The 21,686-nt window shown below is 53.6% G+C and overlaps 1 protein-coding gene across 1 annotated transcript in view; it reads left to right on the top strand.

The window, feature by feature from the left end:
- Positions 1-20,687, top strand: part of POLR1A (RNA polymerase I subunit A) — an 87,183-nt gene extending 66,496 nt beyond the window's left edge. Inside the window, exons 23-34 of the mRNA XM_070379433.1 lie at positions 205-426; positions 1,539-1,753; positions 4,078-4,245; positions 5,277-5,412; positions 5,881-6,038; positions 10,894-11,020; positions 12,631-12,741; positions 13,346-13,642; positions 14,571-14,771; positions 15,974-16,091; positions 16,576-16,740; positions 17,117-20,687. Of these exons, the coding sequence (XP_070235534.1) occupies positions 205-426; positions 1,539-1,753; positions 4,078-4,245; positions 5,277-5,412; positions 5,881-6,038; positions 10,894-11,020; positions 12,631-12,741; positions 13,346-13,642; positions 14,571-14,771; positions 15,974-16,091; positions 16,576-16,740; positions 17,117-17,217 (2,019 nt within the window). The 3' untranslated portion in view covers positions 17,218-20,687. The remainder of the gene's footprint in view (positions 1-204; positions 427-1,538; positions 1,754-4,077; positions 4,246-5,276; positions 5,413-5,880; positions 6,039-10,893; positions 11,021-12,630; positions 12,742-13,345; positions 13,643-14,570; positions 14,772-15,973; positions 16,092-16,575; positions 16,741-17,116) is intronic.
- The last annotated feature ends 999 nt before the right edge of the window (positions 20,688-21,686 follow it).

Raw genomic sequence — 21,686 nt, 5'->3', positions numbered from 1 at the left:
TGACCTCAGCTCCTGAGACTGCCAGCTCCCGACTCTGGTTGGCACCGAGTGAGCCCCTGGTTAGCAGCAGGTACTCAGCCCCCCAAGGGGCATCGTGAGGGCTCCACATGGGCCACCTCCTGTGAGCTTTTGTGAGTTGTGTGCCATGGCCTTTGTGTTACACCCTCACCTCTTCTTTCTTGCTTGTGTGGTCTGTTTGTCTAGGTAATAATGAAAACGAAGCATCTCCATGAAGTTTTATCCAGAGCGGATCCCCAGAAAGCTCTCCGTCATTTCAGAGCCATCAAAAAATGGCACAGCAAGCATTCCAACACCCTCCTGAGGAAAGGCGCCTTCTTGAATTACTCCCAGAAAATTCAGGCAGCTGTGAAAGCCTTGAACCTTGAGGGCACAAACCAGAACGGCCGCAGCCCCGAGACTTACCAGGTGATGCTGGAGGAGGTGGGGGATCAGTGGGGTTGAGGGGATGAGGGGTTGTTTTCCTGGTGGAAGGTCCAGCCATGAAATCTAGCTTCATTCACTGTTGGCCAGGAAAAATGGCACTCAAATATCATTTTAAGGAGGGGAAATCTGTACAAAGAGGCCTCCCCAGTGGCTTAGAGGTAAAGTATCCACCTGTAGTGCAGGAGACTCAGGTTCAATCCCTGAGTCAGGAATATCCCCTGGAGGAAGGCATGGCAACCCACTCCAGTATTCTTGCCTGGAGAATCCCAATGGACAGAGGAGCCTGGAAGGCTATACCCCATAGGGTCACAAAGAGTCAGACATGACTGAAGCGACTGAGCACGCATGCATGCATCTTTACTAAGGTGTGGACAGGGTTCCAGGCAGCTAACTAGGGCTGGTAAGTTGGGTTCCCCAGCCTCCCCGAGGACGTGAACAGTCATCAGGAGTGGAGAAGGTGGCCGTGGGCAGAGACCACGTGACAGGAGCCCTCAGTTGAGAGACTGGGGCTCAGAGACCCCTTAGGGTCGGGACTGGATGTCCAGCCTTCCTCTCCTCCCTCTTTCCCCTCTTCTTCTGCCATCTCCCACCTTCTAAGCATAGCTGAGCCAGGAGGCAGGGGAACACTTTGAAGCGGTTGCTATGGGACAGCTTCAGGGCATCGGGCATGTGAAAGCCTGGACAGGGGACAGACAGGGATCAGCACAATCACCTGACTCATGGTGACTGTGTCCTCATGGGCCTGAGACAGCCCTGGTTTGCCTCTCATCCCAGGATGATTATTAATAATGTTGCATTTTATTCTACAAGAATTGCAGTTTGGAGAGTAGCTTATATGGTCGCCCTGCTTGTGCTTGAAGGGCCACAATGAATGGCTCCTAGAGTCGTGGTCACGCAGTGCGCCCTGGGATGGATTCGGTTCTCTGTCCTTCCAATGTCAAGATGACTTTCCTGTGCTGTCAGATTTCTGTCTCTTTCCCATGCTGTCATTTGAAGCAAGGGCCTTTGATCCTCCTCATCCTACTGGACACCCCAGGAAGAAAAGCCCATTCCTGGTGTTGTCCCACATAGCTGAGTCCTGTCCTTCCTTCCAGATGCTGAGGATGTGGGCTGAGTTAGACGAACAAAGCCGGAGGAAGTACCAGAAGAAGGCGGCTCCTTGTCCCGACCCCAGTCTGTCTGTCTGGCGCCCAGACATCTACTTCGCATCTGTGTCAGAAACATTTGAAAAGAAGATGGACGACTACAGCTGCGAGTGGGCAGCTCAGGCAGAGCGGAGTTACGAGAAATCGGGGCTTTCTCTCGACAGGTAATAACATTGACCTTTTGCACCTGCAGAGGGAGACTCTGCTTCTCTCAGGCCCTTCCCTGCCCACTCCGGCAGCCTCCTGGGTCTGAGACTCCAGTAGGAGGAAGGGAAGTGAAACAGAGGGCACCTTGCAAGCCCTGAGGGCTGCGGGACAGATGAGAGCTTAGGCAGGAGTGCGTCCCCCACCTGAGCCAAGATGGAGGAGACTGCTCTGTGGGGAAGGAGACTCAACATAGTGACCGTTCTTTTGAGTGTGGGATGGTAGGCATGGCTCAGTGAGAGGCAGGGAATCTGGTCAGCAGCTGCCAACCCTGGGACCTGGCACAGGTCATCCTTTGCCCTTTGACACCACATCTTAGCCTTTTGTAAGGGGCTGGGTCTGATGATTCCACTGACCCTTTGAGCTTCGAGTTTCAAAGCTTCGAGGAGGAAGGACCACATGGAGTCCCCAGCTTGGACTTGTTCACAGAAAAATAAAACAAGGAAAAGAAATTAATTAATATGAAAAATAAAACTTTTGTCAGCTGTAAATTTAATATGGCGTAATGTGATATTGTTGCTCAAAGCTAATATAAATAACTATCGTGATTAAAAGTAGAATGTTAAGGAATTAATGAACAGTTCCTTGATCATTGCTGTCTTTGACTGCATTTGAAGTAGAGTTTGGGCTTCCCATTCCCAGGTGATGCAGTGGTAAAGAACCTGCCTGCCAATGCATTAGACACAGATTCGACCCCTGGATCAGGAAGATCCCCTGGAAAAGGAAATGGCAGCTGACTCCAGTATTCTTGCCTGGAAAATTCCTTGAACAGAAGAGCCTGGGAGGCTACAGTCCATGGGGTTGCAAAGAGTCAGATACGACTTAGTGACTAGTGACTTACCAAGACAAGTGGGAAGCCAGGCATGGACTAGCACTGAGGCAGAGTGAATTGAAAGGTGATATGTACCCCCAAGGAATGTCTGCTGGGGCATTGGTCTCAGAGCAGTCATCAGGGGGTCCTTCCCTCTCAATTCTCTTAGCCTGGCCTGCAGAGCTGGAGGCCTGAGATCACCTGCTCTAGCTTGGCTGCATGTCCTGCACCTGATGAAACCCTGCCAGATACACAGGGAGTCTGAGGGTCCAGGGAGTGGGACTGCGACAGGGGGAGGAGCAAAGACAGATTCTTGGGTGGAGGACCTGGAGTGGAGGGACAGCTGTCACTTTTTACGCCTTAAACTGATTGCTCCAGCCAGGCCTCAGAGGTATGAAGATGGAGTACTATATCACAGCAGGTTGTGGTTTAGCTGCCAGCTGGGTTTTCCCTGAAAGAGCAAGGCCCTGATTCCCTTTCACCTTCCTCCCTGCCGCTCAGGATGCTGCCATTTACTTTCAGAAGGACCACGTGGGTCCTCCCTCCAACTGTGCTGCATCAGGAGTGGCGCAGGCTTAGCCCCCGGGAGCATCACTTGGGTTCGGTGGGCCGAGATGGGGAGGCAAGTGTGCTGCCATGACTCTCACAGAGGCTCTGTTAGCAAGCCCCAAGCTCTGGGGGCAACCCCAACGTATTCGAAGGTTTTTTCTGTCAGGAATACTGATATGCACTCAAACCTCACTGGTTTGAAGTAGTTGGGAGAGAATACATATCAGGTTAGCGAAAAGTCTGATTTTTATTAATAAAAAGAACTTGCGTAGAAATGTAGTTTTATTACTTTCCTCTGTACTCACACATAAGGTCCATTTAGTCTTGATTTACTGAGTCAATTCCTTGTCCTGTGTGCTGGGGTCACACAGTGTTTCTGTAGCTGTTCTAAAAATAGGAAAAAGGGTTATTAGTAAGTTACAAAGGTTACAAAATCATATAGCACGCATACTTCCAAAGTGGCCCATAGCCACTTGCACTAATTAAGAAGATAAGTGCCCTATTCCCGCCTCCCCGACCAGATCCCCTTGCTTGTTCCGTGAACCTCTCCCTAGTTTCTACAGAGGGAGGTTTCAGCCCTCTCCAAGCTGTCATAGCCAGTGGGGAATAAAGAATTAGCCAAGGGAAATGTGAACAGTGAGTTCACAGGTTCCATGACATTCTCTGGGTAGACGTGAGCAGTCTGAACGTGGACACCCAGCGCTTCAGCCACCCAGCTGGGCTTTGTGCTGCGTCATTTAGGACATTTCAGGGTCATTGGCAGGAACTGAAGGCTTAGAAGGACCATTTGCCTGGTAAAACAAGCCCAGAAGGAGGACGAGGCATCAGGTGCATGCACCCTGCTCACAGGGTCTGTCGTCAGCTCGTGACAGGCAGGTGGTGTCTGTGTCTCTGACCCCTGATGTCCCCCCACCCTGTTTCCAGTTTGAGGACTCTGCTGCAGCTCAAGTGGCAGCGCTCTCTATGCGACCCGGGTGAGGCCGTGGGCCTGCTGGCCGCCCAGAGCATCGGGGAGCCCTCCACACAGATGACGCTCAACACCTTCCACTTTGCCGGCAGAGGCGAGATGAACGTCACCCTGGGCATTCCGAGGTGGGCTTCAAGGGTACACAGGCAGGGTCTGTCCAAGCCTGCTCCTGGGAAGGAGGGGATTTCATTAGAGTGTGAAAGTGTGTGTGTGTGTGTGTATGAGTGAGAGTGTGTGTGTATGAATGTGTGTGTGAGTGTGTATGAATGTGAATGTATGTATGAATGTATGAGTGTGTGGGTGAGGGTGTGTGTGAGTATGAATATGAGAGTGTGGGTGGGTGTGTATATGAAGTTTTGAGAGTATGTGTTTGTGAAAGAGACAGGGTCATCAAAGCGGGGGTCATGGTTGGAATTTCCGGAGCCCAACTGGTTTCTGCACTTGGATCCATGCCCAGGCTTCTCAGCATCTCCATTTAGCTCTCCACCAACTCCTGGATCCCAGTTTCCTGGAATGCTTGTGAAACTGCAGGCTCCCGGGGTCAGGCCCTCTGGTTGCCTGGCTCTGGGGGTACCACTCACCTAGAACAGAATCCAGAGGGACCCTGGCTTTTCAGGTCAAAGTGTGCACCCTGCAGGATGATGGCTGCTGGGTGAGAGGAGAGAACAGAGATCACGCTCACCTGCCCGGCCTGGCCGCTTTCTAGCTGAGTGACTCAGGCTCCTCAGCTTTCTCAGCCTTGGGGTTTGTGGGGAGGAGGAGGGCAGGGGCCGCAGCCACTGAGCCGTGGCTGAGGCCTGGCTGTGGTCCTTGTGCCTAGTAGGAGCGCTGCAGACACTGGTTCCCTTCCTTGAGTCTCTCGTTTGTTCGGTAAGCCCTTAGTAAGCACTGTAAGTGAGGCATAGGTGACAGGGAGCAAGAAGACACAGCCCTGTCCTTGAGGAGCCCATGCTTCAGTGGAGGAAGCTGACTGCAGAGTCCCTTGCTGTCACATACAGGGCCAGAGCAGGGACACCCTGATCAGCTTATTTCCTCCTCAAGATCCTAAGGTCCCTTGCAGATCCTGAAAGAACTCCAGCATGTTAATGAGAAAGACTTTGCAAAACAGAGACTCCAGGTGCTGCTTTGGCTCAGATGTGCCCTTGTTCCATGACAGGTTGCGGGAGATCCTCATGGTGGCCAGTTCCAACATCAAGACGCCGATGATGAGTGTACCTGTGTTCAATACCAAGAAAGCACTGAAGAAAGTGAAAAGCCTGAAGAAGCAACTCACCAGAGTGTGTCTCGGGGAGGTAATGATCTCCCTCAGAACCGGCTGCAGGCGTTTTCCTGTGTCTCCTCCATCCATCCTCCCATCCAGGAAGAAGGGCCTTTGTCAGCTCTTCTGACTCTGGGCTCAGACTTCACCAGTGAGAGAGGCAGGCTTCCTCTGCCAAGTGCTGAGCAGGGGTGGGTCAGGAAGCTTTAAAAGTAACCACTGGTTCTGCAGCACTCTTATGTGCCTTACAAATAAAGATACTTTCTTGATTAACTTACCAGCCCTACTGGAGCCCTCCCCCTGCAGCCTCAGGCCCTTCTCAGGAGGTGTGACCTACAGGGCGGGGGTCCCTCTCCCTACCCTGAGAGGGATCTACATTAGTAGCGCTCATTTTAAACTTTGGCTCATGGTCCCAGCCCCTGTGCCTGCAAACTCAGTGTTCCCACTTATAATGCTCAGTCCCAGGCATGGGGCACACCGGGTCCTGTCTGTCTGATTCTAGGTGTTGGAGAAAATTGATGTCCAGGAGTCCTTCTGTATAGGGGAGAAACAGAACAAGTTCCGGGTATACCAGCTGCGGTTTCAGTTCCTGCCACATGCGTACTACCAGCAGGAGAAGTGCACGAGGCCCGAGGACATCTTACACTTCATGGAAACCAGGTCAGGACTCAGGCCATTTGACTTTGGCACATTCTTATTGTATGACTTTGTCATCGACCTCGAGGGCTCCTGGCCAGAGAACTCCCAGGGCCTGAGGGCTCTTTCCCAGATGATTCGCTCAAGGGAAGTGTTTAGGAAAACAGGAGGTCCTGCAGCCTCATCTGGCTTGTGGGTGTGACTCCATTGCCCTGCCTGCCTCCTACTCTCTGGCCCATGAGTTTCATCTACTCATATTTGGAGGATTTAAGGTATAGGAGTACATGGACCATAAAGAGAACAGAACTTTATCAGAGGGATGGTGCTGTGATGTCAGACCAGCATGTGGTGTTCATTTCTGACATGACGTGGTTCTTAATACGTTTATATTCTGTCAGGAAGGAGCCCTGTGCTAACAACATGCTGCTCTTAAACTTAGCTCTATAATTGGGATTAACCTCCAGCTTTTTAAAATAATTTTATGTATTTATTTTGGCTGTGCTGGGTCTTGTCATGGTGCGGCCTTTTGTCTAGTTGCCCCAAATGGGGGTTACTCTCTAGATGTAGTGCAGAGGCTTCTTACTGCGGTGGCTTCTCTTGTTTTGGAGCATGGGCTCCAGGGCACTCGGGCTTCAGTAGCTACAGTGCGTGGGCTCAGTTGTTGTGGCTCCTAGACTCTAGAGCACAGGCTCTCAGTAGTTGTGGCACATGGGCTTAGTTGCTCCGAGACATATGGTATCTTCCTGGATCAGGGATCAAACCACGTCTCCTGTCTTGGCAGGCAGATTCTTTACCACTGACCCACCAGGGAGGTTCTACCTCCACCTTTTTATGGAAAAGATCTGGTTCCTTTCTGGTAGGGAGATTGAGCATCCATTTTTCTCTCAAGTTCAAGTCACTGTTAGACACTGTTAGACACTGTAGCATGGGCTACAGTGCTGAGTGCCCAGGATTTGGAAGGGGTTTCATATCAGGGCTGGTGCAAGCCAACAAGAGCCAATAAAGCACTGCTGACTTGCCACCCGACCCTGGATGGTGGAGCGCAGACTCAAATGGCTGCGGGGTCGGCAGGTAAGAAGGCCGGTGAGGCATTTGGGAGCCCCTGGCCAGCTGGAGAGCATGTCATCTGCCTCGAGAGGGCAGGAATGTGGGCCAGGGTGGCCAGACCTTCTGATTCAAAAAAAGTAATAACAAAACTACCTCTCTCTTTTTTCCTGTCTTTGGTTGTTTTTTGTGTGTGTGTGTGTGTGTGTGCTTGCTCAGTCGTTTCAGTCATGTCTGACTCTTGGCGACGCTATGGACTGTAGCCCACCAGGATCCTCTGTCCGTGGGGATTCTCCAGGCAAGAATACTGGAGTGGGTTGCCATGCCCTCCTCCAGGGGATCTTCCCAACCCAGGGATCGAACTCACGACTCATTATGTCTCCTGCATTGCAGGTGGATTCTTTACCACTAGTGCCACTTGGGAAGCCCTTGTTTGCTTTTACTTTTATAAATTAGTCTCTAATTTGTAAGCATTTACAGCTAATTCATATCTTTGTAAAAGCCCGTTGAGGCTCAACTAGACATGTTAACAGGATTTGGCCACGGACCCCTGGCCCCTGTCTTCAGTCTGGAACAGCCCTCAGGTCTTCCAATGCTACTCTGAATCAAAGAACCAAGGGCAGGGTGGAGGCAGGATGTCCATCCACACAGTGATTCCACAAATATTTGCTGAGTGCCGCCCACTTGCAGGGCAGTCCTGGGGTAGTGTGGCCAGGAGGGAGCGACTGTCTTGCCCAGGCCCTCTTCTTCCCTCTCACCTGAAGACCTGGGCTGGCTGCAGCCTGGCCCCACTAAGCAGGTGGCGTATAGGACGGCCAGGGTTGTTTAGATGACCTTGGATGTGAGCTCAGCCCTTTGGATGGGGGAGCCGGCCGGGCTCTGGGGAGCATGTGCGTCACCCCTCGCCAGGGTGGAGGAGGCTCATTCTGTCAGGAGTGCTCTCGGGGTGCTGGGTCATGTCGCAGGAGACCGGACGCCAGCTCAATAATTAACTGGGAGGAACACCTCTCCCTGCGTGCCACGTGTTTGTGCTGGCCAGGCAGCCCTTGTCTGAGAAACGGGAATTAGGATCATGTGGCCTCTTGAGAATTACCGAGAGCGGGCCGATCGGCCCTATTTCCATGCATCTCAGGTGTAGGCAGGAAAGTCGCATGAGGTGTGCACCATGCTGTGCCCAGAGTTCTTTCTCTTTATATTCACTTGGGGGATTGAAAATCCATCACTGTTTAAAAATTTCTTCTTGTTAGGGAGAACCCTGACTTCTCTTCTCAGTGGTGAAATTAGTCGGCTCCTTAGTCAGCTCCTACTTGGCATTTGGCTAGAGTACTTAAAGAGCTGTGATAAAGCTATGGGCCCTCGCCCTTGGTGAAGCTACTCTGTGGCTTGGGCAGGCAGGGTTCAAGCGAGAGAGCAGCATCAGGGGGTGAGTGGTTGGGCTGCCTTTGCCAGGCCTGCGCTGTGCAGGCCCCATGCAGACCATGTGGGGATGGGAATGTGCCTTCAGAAGGGTGACCACACCCCCAGAAGCTTTTTCTTTTTTCTTTCTCCTTCTCCCCTTTCTCATCTCTCTCCACCTCTTTTCTGTCTCTCTTCCCTTTTCCCCTCCCTTTCTTCCCTTCTTTTGAATCATGAAACTTTACTTTCTTGACTGCACTGCGTGGCTTATAGGATCTTAGTTCCCCAACTGCAGGGATCGAACCCGCAGCCCCTGCAGTGGAAGCATGGAGTCTCAACTACTGGACTGCCGGGGATTCCCTCATGAGACTCTTTTTCCATAAATGGGAGAGAAAAAAGATAGAAACACATGAGGTGCTTCCCTAATGGAGACAAATAAGCCATGAAGCTCTCCTAAATATTCCTCCTGGCACCCATCCCTTTGGGTGTGTGTGGAAATGATTCAGAAGGCAGGCTGGGGCTGTGAGGTGGGAAGAATACTGAGCTCAGAGGCAGGAGGTGCGTTCCGACCTCCGGTCCCCAGCTGTGTCACACCAGGTTGGCTTCTGTGAGACTGACCCTGCACATGGCAGGTGGTGGAGCTGTTGGCAGGCACCTTCGGAAACAGCCAAGAGTCATGTTCCCTTTGGTAATTAATTCATGTGGGAGGGAGGTTTCTCCGCTGCTGCCCCCGTCCGGCTCCACCTCAGTTGTCACATTCTGACAGATGGCATGACCTTCACAGAGTGATCACTGTGGGCCTGTGGTGACTGACTGCACCCTGACTCTGGGCGTGTGGCAGGAGTGGTCCCCACAGTTGCAGATGAGGTCAAGGCCCTCGTCTGTCTCTGTCTAGACTCTGGCAGAGCAGAGACCTGAACCTGTCCTTTCAGAAGCATCTCTTCCTCCCTCTCTTCCCAGTTGATTTTATATCTTTCTAAAGTCAAGCTGGGCATCTCCCTATCTGGCCCTCTTGTTCCTGTTCCTCCTGCCTGTTGACCAGGCTTTTTCCTGGATCAGTGGGTAAGGAGCCTTCCAAAGGCAGAAACCTCAGCCAAAACCATGTACAGCTTTAAAAACTTGGGTGGGGGGGGGGGTTGGAAATTGGGAGGGAGAGTAGCAGTCTGTTGCTTTTACTGAACAAAATAGTAAACACGTGACCGGCTCACTCCTCCAGTTAAGGTGCTGAGTGCCTGTCGTTTCATCCTGGCTTTGCCCCCTGGGCTGGCACGTGGCAGGCACCTCACAGATGCTCAGAGAACACAGGCTGGCTGGCTGGGCAGATGAGGAACTGATAGTTTGTATAATTAAAAGCAGTCCATTTGGTGTGCTGTTATAGCCTGACTCAGAAGACCAGCAAGAGGATATATGAAGACAGGAGCAAGGGACAGGAGACAAGGTGGGCGACGAATAGATAACCCAGGAAGAGGGGCCGGGGAAGGCCTGCTGGGCTCTTTCTGCCTCGCGTTAGTCCTTTTAACTTCCTTTGGTTCTAACCTGTCGATGGGCTTCCCTGCTGGCTCAATGGTAAAGACTTTAGCTGCCAATCAAACCCATGGGTCGGGAAGATCCTCTGGTGAAGGAAATGGCAACCCACTCCAGTATTCTTGCCTGGCTATGGACAGAGGAGCCTGATGCGCTACAGTCCATGGGGTCTCAAATGAGTTGGGCAGGACTGAGCAACTAAACAACCACCACCACAGTCTGTCGACGTGCTTTACTCCCACAAAGTACGTTATCACTGCCTTGGAGACTCTGATAAGCTCTTCCACATCTTAGCTCTCTCATCAAATTGTCAGGGCTCCCACACCAAGGAGATAGAAGTTGTCAGCCCCAAGCACTTCCTGGAGATGCGGTAGGTGGGCTGGGGGCAGCCCTGGCCCCAGCCTGGGTGCCCCTCCTACTGAAGGCCCTGCTGTACTGGTTAGCTGGCCCCACACAGCACCAACAACTGTCACTTATTAAGCAGCCAGCCTGCCAGGCCCCATGACAGATTTTGGTGGACGTGGGGGTGTTTCTGATCCCTAAAGCAAGATTGCATGACACCCACACTTTCCAGACAAGAGAAGTAAAGTTCAGGAGATCATCGGTGGTGATTGAGGCCATGCCCCCTGGGAATGGCCCAGGAGACCATTGGTGGTGATCCAGGCTGTGCCCCCTGCGAATGGTGGAGCACACTTTCAGCCCTGCCTTTCTGATGCACCGTATGTGCCCCCTCAGCCCAAAAATAGCAAGAGGGGAAAGAAATGAGCCGACTGGAGAGGCAAGGTCTCTGTCTCCTGAATCAGTCCCCAGCGTCACCTCAAGTGGGCGAAGTCCTTAGAGCACCTTATCCCCGCAGTGAAGGAAGAGTGGAGATGCTGGTACTGAACGGGGCTGCGGGGCTTTCTTCTAATTTTAGATTCTTTAAAATTCTGATGGAAGCCATCAGGAAGAAGAACAGCAAAGCATCAGCTTTCAGAAATGTGAACACGCGGAGAGCCACCCAGCGGGATCTAGACAATGCTGGCGAGTCAGAGAGGAATCGGGTGAGCAAGTCCCCTGGGGGCCCCTTGGGGACCATGACAGGGAGGTCCAAGGCTGGGGCCCCCTTAGGGTGGTGACTCACTGAGTCTGCTCTCCTGGGATGGCTCTGTGACTGTTTTCAGTGCTCCTTGCACTCCTTCCTAGGGTTGGCCCCTCTCTCTGCTTACCTTGGCTTGTGTGTGTGTGTGTGTGTGTGTGTGGCCACATAGCATGTGGGGTCTTAGTTCCCTGACCAGGGATTGAACCTGTGCACCCTGCGTTGGGAGCATGGAGTCAGTCTTAACCACTGGACCACCAGGGCAGTCCCTTACCTGAGGATTTATCTGCTGCTCTGAGAGCCGAGAAGCAGTGTTTCCTTCTTGGGTGTGGAGGGCCACGACAGGGACCTGCCACTGGCAGCCACCCAGGGCGGCCTGCCTCGCCCTGGGTGCGGGCCCCAGCTCATCCGTCTGTCTGCTCTCAGGGCCCCCTCTCCTCTGTAGGTAATTTTTTTTTATCCTGAGGATAGACTCAAAGTAATGATACCTACTAGACTTTTGGAAGTTTTTTTATCTGTTTTCACTGGCTCTGGCTTTGGCTTACCTAGGCCAGATAAACTGAGACTCACAGAGTACTGGGCAGGGACCAGAGAGGCATTCTGAAGCAGGGAAGTTGGGCTTCAGTGATGGAAAAGGAAGGAGCCAGAGGGAAGCCATTGGAGGCAAAATAATCCAGAAATGATGATACCTTATCTGGGTCAGGAAGATCCCTTGGAGAAGGGAATGGCAACCCACTCCAGTATTCTTGCCTGTAAAATTCCATGGACAGAAGAGTCTGGCAGGCTACAGTCCATGGGGTTGCAAAGAGTCGGACACAACTGAACGACTAAGACATACATATATACATCTGCCCAGAGATGCAGAGGCAGTGTGGAGCCAACTCCCTGGGTCTTGTCTGGGCCAACAGTTGGCTGTTCTCTGCTTGGACGGGGGTGCAATGAAGACTGGTCCCATCCTTTTCCAGCTCCGTGATTTCAGCTATGACACCTCCTCTCTCTGGGTTTGTCTCCTCATCCCTAAAATGAGGATCTGGCCTAGACAGAATTCCAGGTCTCCTGCCCTGGAGTCTACCAATTGGAATGTCTTTGGAAGGCTGCCCAGTCTTAATTCACCCAGGAGGAGATCATAAAGAACTAGGTGCCAGGGTCAGGAAAAATGAATAAATATTTAGTTTCTGAAATGCCAAGGTAATTCTTTTCATCTCCACCCAAAGCATAAATACTTGGAACAATATTAGCACCATCTTCTTTTAATGACTTGGAAAGCCTTGGTACTTTTTTTTTTTTTTTTTTCTTAATACAAGGTTTTATGAGTGGTATGTGTAAAGATTTAGGCTGAAGAGAAGGAAGTATGGAATCCAGGGGTGGGTAGGTGGGTGGAAGGGATGTAGATGGAATTGGGAAGGTGGTAGGTACTGTGTGATGAATAGGTGGGTGAGAGGCAGGTGAGTGGCTGGGTGGCTAAGTAAGGAGACAGGCGGGTGGATGGGTGACCAGTATGGTGCATGGATAGATGGCTTCACCAGGCACGTGGTATTGGAGCTCATCTTTCTCTTCCTTTTCCTGGAACCCCAGGGAGAGCAGGAGGGCGACGAGGAAGAGGAGGGGCACATTGTGGACGCTGAAGCTGAGGAGGGAGATGCTGACGCCTCAGATGCCAAACGCAAGGAAAAACAAGAGGAGGAGGTGAGGGGCCTTTGGCCGAGGTGACACCTCTGTCACACCTGAGGGCTGCCCTCCCTGGGTGTGTAAGGACATGCCTCTGCATCATGCTGGAACCATGGGGAACCTTGAAGCAAAACCAGTCTGCCAAACACAACCATTCGATGGAGAAGGTGGTGTTCGTGGGGTGACGAATAGACAGGAGCCGGCCCAGGGCTGCCCTTAAGGACTGGCTGTCCCTGTACCTGAATCAAATTGGGGGACCCCAAGGCCTTCGGGAGGGAAAGTCAGGCCACCTTCTGTCTTTACAGAAAATGAGTCCTTCCCCTTCCCTCTTTCAGTCCTTTACCACCACGATTGCTGCTGGTATGGAGGGGCCAGTAGGGCTCCCAGGTGAGAGAGCTAGAGGTGGGGCACACAGCTCCGAGGAGGGGGCCCTGGGACTGAGGGGCTGGTGTCCCCAGGGGGCAAACAGAGGGCAGAGGCCAGGCCGATAGAGCCGGTGGGGCTGGGGTCAGCCAGCAGATGAGAGCTCTTCTGGGGGTGGGGGGTGGCACTTGTTCTGCAAGGTCAAGTTCAGGTTGCTGGTCGGGCCCAAGTGACGTGGCCTGCATTCCAACCCTGCCAGGTCGACTATGACAGCGAGGAGGAGGAGGAGAAGGAGGAAGAGGAGAAGGAGGAAGAGGACATTCAGGAGGAAGGGACCGGCCTCAAAGAAGGCGTTCAGCAGGAGCAGGAGGAAGGCGGCTGGGCCCCCGAGGAGAGCTCGCTCCCCGGTGCCCCCCTGACGCAGCCACAGAAGCGCGCCCGAAGCCGGGAGCCCCAGGGGGCCGAGGCGGTGGAGCGCCGGGCACAGGCGGTGCGCGAGTGCCATCCGTTCATAGAGGACTACCAGTATGACACACACGGCAGCCTGTGGTGCCAGGTCAGTACCTGTGAGGGGGTCACCAACCCCAGATCACAGCCCCCTCTTGGGCCCGCTCACTCTGACTTTCCAGTAACAGCCTGTAGGGGTTTGAGGCATCAGGCCCTGAAGGTACTTTCATGTGGGAACTTCAGGCCTCAGTACAACCCGTGTGTTGATGCACATCACAGAGGCCGGCAGACACTGTGTTCCTCACACCACCTTTCTGCCTGGTACCACTTCCAGGATTGCAGTGTCCCTGGAAGGCTCACTGGTCTGGATGCCTAGACGTCTACACATACACTGGCTTTAGTCCTTTCCTTTGATCCAGTTCAGTGATTCGTAAATGGTAGCACAGATATGAGTCATTGACCAGAAGTACACGTACAGAGGGATGTGTGTTACACTTTGTGGTCATTGAAAGGATATCAAGGGTGATGTTGAGTGGAGCTCATGTTGAGTGGAGGTGAGTTTCACCAATGACATCTGTGAAAATGGAGGATTGCAGTGTCCCTGGAAGGCTCACTGGTCTGGATGCCTAGACGTCTACACATACACTGGCTTTAGTCCTTTCCTTTGATCCAGTTCAGTGATTCGTAAATGGTAGCACAGATATGAGTCATTGACCAGAAGTGCACGTACAGAGGGATGTGTGTTACACTTTGTGGTCATTGAAAGGATATCAAGGGTGATGTTGAGTGGAGCTCATGTTGAGTGGAGGTGAGTTTCACCAATGACATCTGTGAAAATGGATGGCGCTCTGCTGTTTTCACCTCAGTCTGTGGGACCGGACATGGCTGCAGTGTGGTCATTAAGTCAGCCCACGTTCACGTGCCAAGTCCACCGCCTGGCTTGCCCCAGTGGGGCTTGGAGGGGTCTCTCAGGGACCCTGAGTGGTGTGGGGCTGGGGCAGCCCTGTCTCCTGGCTCAGCTCCCCTTCCTCTTGCAGGTGACGCTGAAGCTCCCTCTCATGAAAGTCAACTTTGACATGAGCTCCCTGGTAGCGTCCTTGGCCCAAGGAGCCGTCATCTATGCAACCAAGGGTATCACAAGGTGCCTCCTGAATGAGACCACCAACAGTAAGAATGAGAAGGAGCTTGTCTTAAACACAGAAGGCATCAACCTCCCGGAGCTGTTCAAGTACGCCGAGGTGCGTGTCTCCTCAAGGTCGCATGCTGATGGGTCCTCACACCAGCTCAGGCTCCAGCCGCTCTGTCCTGGCCTTTCCTGGGCTATTCACGCTTCTAACCCACGGTTCCCAAACCAAGTCTGCAGCCTAGGCCACCTCTTGGGGATCTCCAGTGCACATGAGCCTGGTTAAGATTCGCAGAACGAAACTTGCTTAACTTTACTGAACCCAGAGTTTCCCAAATTAATTTGCATGTAGTTTCTTTTCTTGGAAATCGAAACCTCCGAACATAGACTTGTAAGAAATAGTTATACTGAGTGCTGGCTGGGGAGCTGCTTGGTTTATCTGATGAAGGGGGACCTGGGCCCCACCCAGCAAAGTCCTATGTATCCTGTTCCCCCTGCTTCCCAAGCACACCCATCCTTTCCTCTGAGCTCTCTGTTGCTGCTCCCCAGTTCACTTCATCTCCCAGAACCTTCTGAGATGCTCTCAATCCCCAGGCACAAGTCTTCCCCACTGCATTCCAGAGTTGCTGGGACCAGCCCACTCTTCCCTCGTCTGCAGTAAGCTGGCAGGGTCCTCCAGCCTCACACACATCCTCCCACAGCACTGCCCTGCACACGCCCCACCTCTGCCCAGAGCCTTTCACCAGCTGCTTCCCCAGAGGACAGAGCTGGAAGGGCTCAGGCCTCCCCAGCGTCAGCCACTGAAAGGGCACACTCGAGTCATGCCTGTGGGATTTGTCTTAACAAGGCCAGGTGACCCGCCGGGGTCTCTGCTGTCTCCTGTGGGGGTGACATGCCCTAGCACACAGCCACTGTGAGCCCCGCCCCGGGATGGCTGAATTGGAGCTTCAGGTCCCTGGAGAGGCCTGGCAGACCCCATGCCCGGCGAAGGAAATCGAATCTCTGCCAGGGAACTTGCCTCACCTACCAGCAGAGCCAGGTCTCTCTGTTACATAAACAAACACCTTTGTTCCTGACTCTGAAAGTGGATAGCGAATCATCTCCCGGCCCTGGCTGATGGTGAGAGAGACCCTGGGCCCAGCCAGCATGCTGTCAGCCGCTCCGCCCACACCATTCCTTAGGCTAGTCCTGGGCCACCTCACACCCACTTTGTCATCAGCTGCAGCCAAGGCGGCAGCGAGGCCCTGGGGTGGGACATGTCCTCGGGAGGGAGCAGAAGGCAAGGCCCTCCACAACATCCTCTCCCGCCTCCCCCAGGTCCTAGATCTGCGCCGTCTCTATTCCAATGACATCCATGCCATGGCCAGCACATACGGCATCGAGGCCGCACTGCGCGTGATTGAAAAGGAGATCAAGGACGTGTTTGCCGTATACGGTGAGAGGGGATGCGGGTGGCAGGCAGGAGGCCCCGGGTGCCGGTCTAGATCGTCAAGGAGCTGAAATATGGGTGCAGCGAGGGTGGAGCCCACGGGACCCTCAGGCCCCATGAAGAAGGGTCTCTGTGTGTCGGTCCTGTCAGTCCCGTCCCCAGGGCCTCCCCACCCGCCACGTGTTTCTGATCTTGGCCTCAGAGGGAAGAGGGAGAGTCTCTTCCTCGCCTCGCCTTCAGGATTTCAGTTCCCAAAGGCACGCAGTGCTGTAGCGGCTCATGTCCTGCAGGGCTGCTCCCCATGCTGCTAGAGGCAGTTGTGATGCCCGGGGACACAGGGCTGCCCACTGAGGTCGGGTCAGAGAGCTGAGTGAGTAGGTAATGGAGCCGGGTCGGGGGGAGCCCTGGAGTTAGGTGACGCTGCTCCCCCCTCTCCCCATCGCCTCTTCACTACTGAACCCCCATCCTGCTCTTGCCACCCCTGTGACAGGCATCACCGTTGACCCCCGCCACCTCTCGCTGGTGGCTGACTACATGTGCTTCGAGGGTGTTTACAAGCCACTGAACCGCTTTGGGATCCGGTCAAACTCCTCGCCACTGCAGCAGATGACGTTTGAGACCAGCTTCCAGTTTCTGAAGCAGGCCACCCTCATGGGTCAGTCGTGGGCACGTCCTTGGCCTTCCCCACCCCTGCCTGAATCTGTTCTGGGCAGACAAGGCTCATCCCTCAGGCACCCTTCCACAGCCTCGCACGTTGGGGAGAGCTTGGGCTGTCGGTACAGGAAGCGCTGGTGGGTGGGCACCAGACTGGAAGGCTACCTCTGCCTTTTGGAGGAGAGGGGAGGGTCTTCCTCTCTTCAAAATGCAGAAGCAATGTGGCCTTGTTCCCACCAGGCCCCAAGCTTCAGGACCACCCTCGTGGCTCTGGAGGTGCCCTAACCACCAAGCCTCTTGCTGAGTGCCCCCAACACCTGTCTCTTCCCCTCCCATCACCCCCAGCTATACCTTACAAGCACTCTTGTGTCTCCCAGGATCCCATGACGAACTGAGGTCCCCATCAGCCTGCCTCGTGGTCGGGAAGGTCGTCAAGGGTGGGACCGGCCTCTTCGAGCTCAAGCAGCCACTAAGATAGTGCCCCCTGCGCACCAGCCCGCCCGTCACAGGAGAGAACCGGGAGACCAGAGTCCTGGGCCGTTCACAGTGATGGCGCAGGGCCTGGCAGTGACTTTGGGGGTCCAAAGAGCAGCTGGCCTTTGAGCTGGACTGAGATCACCTGGGAAATGGATGAGTCGCTCATCCTCACCTCTTCCCATCTCAGGATGTGAATGAAGTCCTTACCAGATACCCCCCCAGACCCCCTAACCCCGGCTCAAAGTGGCCGGACCTCCCCCTGTGTTGCAGGATGCCTCGGAGGTGGAACCCCCGGACACCCCTAGGGTAGGGAGGTGAGGTCTCAGTGCTGTGAGCAGCCAGTGACTGCAGGCAGGCTTCCTGGGAGCTCAAAACGGGCAGAACACTGCTGCCCCTTGGCCTGCTTCTGCTGGCTGCACCAGCCGCTGGGGACAGAGTTCCGTAAGAGTCACTCCTGAGGTGCTCTCTCTGGACCAAGCACAGGATGGTAGAGACCTCTTGCTACCCACTTTCTATGCCTGGGGCATGTGGCTTCGCACCCCAGATCAGCCCTGCGCCTGGGGCAGGCCTCTCCGGGGCCCCAGCAGCTCACCCCCACCTGAAACCCTGAATCCCCAGCCGGGCTGCACTGTTGGAGTGAGTTGCCTGGCTGTCTTTCCCTAGCTCTGCTCTCAATCCAGCACTGAGGCCTGTGTCTCTCTATAGGCTCTGCCCCATCCGGGCCTCCCTTGACCTCTGGTACCAGCAGCATGGGGCCCTGGCATGGACAGAAAAGTCAAAGGACTTGGACCCAGGCTTTGTAGAACCAGAGGCTGTTTCTATTTTTGTCTAATGTTATTCCAACTCAGGCTGAGTAATAAACATCGCTGGAACCAGCCATTGGGAGGAGAAACATAGAAAAGACTTCAGGCTTTTGGTTTTGTTCTTGGCTCTTTGGTTTATGGTTTCTGTGTTGTGATTTGAGAGCCCACAACTGGAACTACTCAGCACAGTCACAGCTCAGATTCCTCTTCCTGTTTTTTTGGCAGAGGGTGTGGAAGGAGAGCTCAGCCTTGGCAGCCTCCCCCTCTGACCCCAGCCAGTCCCTGCAGTGTCCCCCGTCCACAACCAGCTTCTATTCCTGAGGCCAGGGGAGCAGAAGCCGGTGGGAAGGAGCGATGGCTGGGCTGGGAGGGGAGGCCTTGTCTGAGAAAAGTGACCACGCTACTCCCTCCAGACACATGATAACCAGACTCAGCCTGTGTGTCCTGCACTGGCACCAGGGGAAAGCTGGCAGAAACAGGACTCACCTGGGATTTCCCTGATGATACTGTGGTCAGGATGATACGCTTCCACTGCAGGGGCCACGGGTTCATTCCCTGGTTGGGGAACTAAGATCCTGCATACCCCACATGTGTGTGTGCTCGGTCATGTCTGACTCTTTGCAACCCTGTGGACTGTAGCCCACCAAGTTCCTCTGTCCATGGGATTTCCCAGGCAAGAATACTGGAGTGGGTTGCCATTTCCTTCTCTAGGGGAGCTTCCTGATTCAGGGATCGAACCCGAGTCTCTTGCCTTGGCAGGCAGATTCTTTACTACTGAGCAACAAGCATTAGTCTAATATGAGCAGGGTTGAGAATCTCCAACTTATTAGAATAAGCCCTGGGTTGTGCCAGGTCACAGCCAGCATCCCCTCTAATTGGTGAGTTGACTTCTCCATGTGAGTCAGACACCTGATTTCCCCACAAAGATCTTAAGGTCTGCATACCTGCCCTCAGGAAGCAGGTGGGTATGTGTGTGTGTGTATGAGATGAAGCTTTCATGGTGCCAAGAACACAGTGTGGTTCAAAGGACACCTTGATAGGCTCTACCTGGAGCCTCAGCAAAGAGGTGGTGACGCTTCTGGCCAGAAAGCGAGAGGTTTGTAGCTGCCTCCCAGCCCAGCACATCAGGTCACCTGCTCGCTCAACTTACAAGTTCCTAGCAGCAGGGCTCCTGCAGGGGCAAGAGGAGGGGACATGACCAGGAAATGTTTCTAGAAGCAGCTCTGAGAAGTTCCTATTTAAAAAGCTAAGCTTGAATTACTGAAAGAATCATGCCTTGAGTTCTTTAAGCAGCTCCTCGCTCCTCCCTGGAGAGGTAATCAAGAGCTCTGTTGAGTTCATACAGCTCTGGTTTGTTCACAGCCCCAGGGAGAGGCCAGAACCTGGTACCCGGGAACAGGGCTGAACACCTCAGCTCGCCTGGGCTGGGCTTGGTTGTCCCTGGAGCTGCTCAGCGCTTAAGCAGTTGCCCCTCTTTCCCTCTCCCCTCATCCTGCACTCACCCAATCTTTTTTTTTTTTTTTGATGTACTATCTTTCCATGGGTATCTTTTTTTTTTTTTTTAAGAAAGAGGTGGCAAGCTTCCCCAGTGACTCAGCAGTAAAGAATCTGCCTACTGATGCAGGAGACTTAGGTTCAATCCCTGAGTCAGGAAGATCCCCTGGAGGAAGAAATGGCAACCCACTCCAGTTTTCCTGCCTGGAGAATTCCAAGGACAGAGGAGCCTGGCAAGCTACAGTCCAAAGGGTTACAAAGAGTCGGACACAACCAAAGCAGCTGAACACAACAAGTTGTTTATTTTTCTGACTGCATGCCGGCATGCAGGATCTTAGCTCCCTATTCAGGGATCAAACCCATGCCCCTTGCAGTGAAAGCTCAGTGTCCTAACCACTGGACTGCCAGGGAATTTCTGCATACATGCAATCTTGATGCTCACTGCACCAGGCTCCCAAAGATATGGGAAGTACACAGGCCCTGCTTTGACTGAGCTCAGGGTCTAGGGCCCCAAACTGACAAGCACATGTGAAATTCAGCCTGTGTGACCCAGCCAGAGGCTGAGGAAGTCACGAGGCATTGCATGAACATGCACCCTGCCTCCCCCTGCCACTCGGGGTGAGGCCCTCACCCACGCAGCTGGCTTTGGGGAGAAGCCAGAGTGGGAAGGAGAAGTGAGGAGGCAGTCGGGTGCCCAGAAGCCAGAAGGGAGGGGAATGAGAATCAACAGTCCAGTCATCACTACCCTCCTCATGTACCCACTCCCAGCCCAGCTCCCCCACCTTCTCCCTCAATGGTACAGCCCCCCAGGCCTTTCTTTGTAAGTGGTAAGTCAACCCTGTTCAGAGGTCAGGCATCCACTGACCACTGCTTTCCACACTGGCTGCCCAGCACTATTATCTCAGGGAGCCAAGCCAGCCAGAAACCACAGGCCTCGGGTCTTCTTCTCTGATCCATGGTTCTTGCCTGGAAACATGAACTTAAAGTGCTGGTATATTGAACCAGTCAAACCTCAAGAATGGAGCTGAGCAGCATGGCTGCATTTCAGGCAAGAAACTGAGCTGTGAAATCGGACTCCTCCTGGAATCTTGGGACCTCAGCTGGCCTCTTTGTGCTTCAGTTTCCTTATCTGTAAAACAGTGATTAAAATTAAATCTGTTTATAAAAGCTCATGCGGCTATAAATGTTTACCTATATAGCAAGTGGTTTTCTAAGTGGGAGTGAGGGACAGTTTTGCCCCCTGGACATTCGGCCATGTCATCTGTGGTCATCACAGCTGGAGAGCAGGGGGTGCTACTGTTACCTAGTGGGTTGGGGCCTGAGATGCTGCTACATCGCCTACAATCCAAGGACAGTAAAGAATTACCCCTCCACATTCTGCTTGCTGGCGGGCTTTCCTGGTGACTCAGTGAAGAACCCCCCCTGCCAATGCAGGAGACTCAGGTTCAATCCCTGGGTGGGGAAGATCCTCTGGAGGAGGAAATGGCAACTCACTCCAGTATTCTTGCCAGGAGAATCCCATGGACAGAGGAGCCTGGTGGGCTACAGGCCATGGGATCCCAAAAGTCAATGAGGTCGCAAAGGTCCATGGGGTCACTACTGAGCCCATGAGCACATTCCCCTGGGTGGCCATGCAGAGGCACGGACATGCCTGGAGTTACCGTAAAAGATGTGAACCAGCCAGAGTTCATCAGAGCCCTGGCAGCCTTCCTCACAAAGTCCAGGAAGCTGAAAGGTGGATGCTGTCAGGCTGGCCAAGCATAAGGAGCTCACTCCCTGTGGTTCTACACATGAGCTGCTTCCACAGCACGGCACCTGTACTTCCCAGGTGGTGCTGAGGTGGTTCCATGACCAACGTTGCTAGAGAGTGTTAGAGAAATGCTGCCTGACCACTTCAACCCCGAGAGCGGGTCTCGCCAGGTCCTAGCCCTGGAGGGCCTGAAGATGGTGGGAAAGGACCAAGACGGAAGCTGCAAATGGACACGTCCAGGACAGAGAGATCTGAACAGAATAGCCAGACAGGTGTCTTTGCGTGAGTGCAGAGTGGCTTCAGTTGTGTCTGACTCTCTGTGACTCTATGAACTGTGTAGCCCACCAGGTTCCTCTCTGTCCATGGAATTCGCCAGACAAGAATACTGGAGTGGGTTGCCGTGCCCTCCTCCAGGGAATCTTC

The sequence above is a fragment of the Bos mutus genome, chromosome 11, assembly GCF_027580195.1.
Source record: "Bos mutus isolate GX-2022 chromosome 11, NWIPB_WYAK_1.1, whole genome shotgun sequence".
In the NCBI taxonomy this organism is placed as follows: domain Eukaryota; kingdom Metazoa; phylum Chordata; class Mammalia; order Artiodactyla; family Bovidae; genus Bos; species Bos mutus.
Note: the sequence above shows the minus strand (reverse complement) of the source record. Positions and strands in the feature narration are given on the sequence as shown.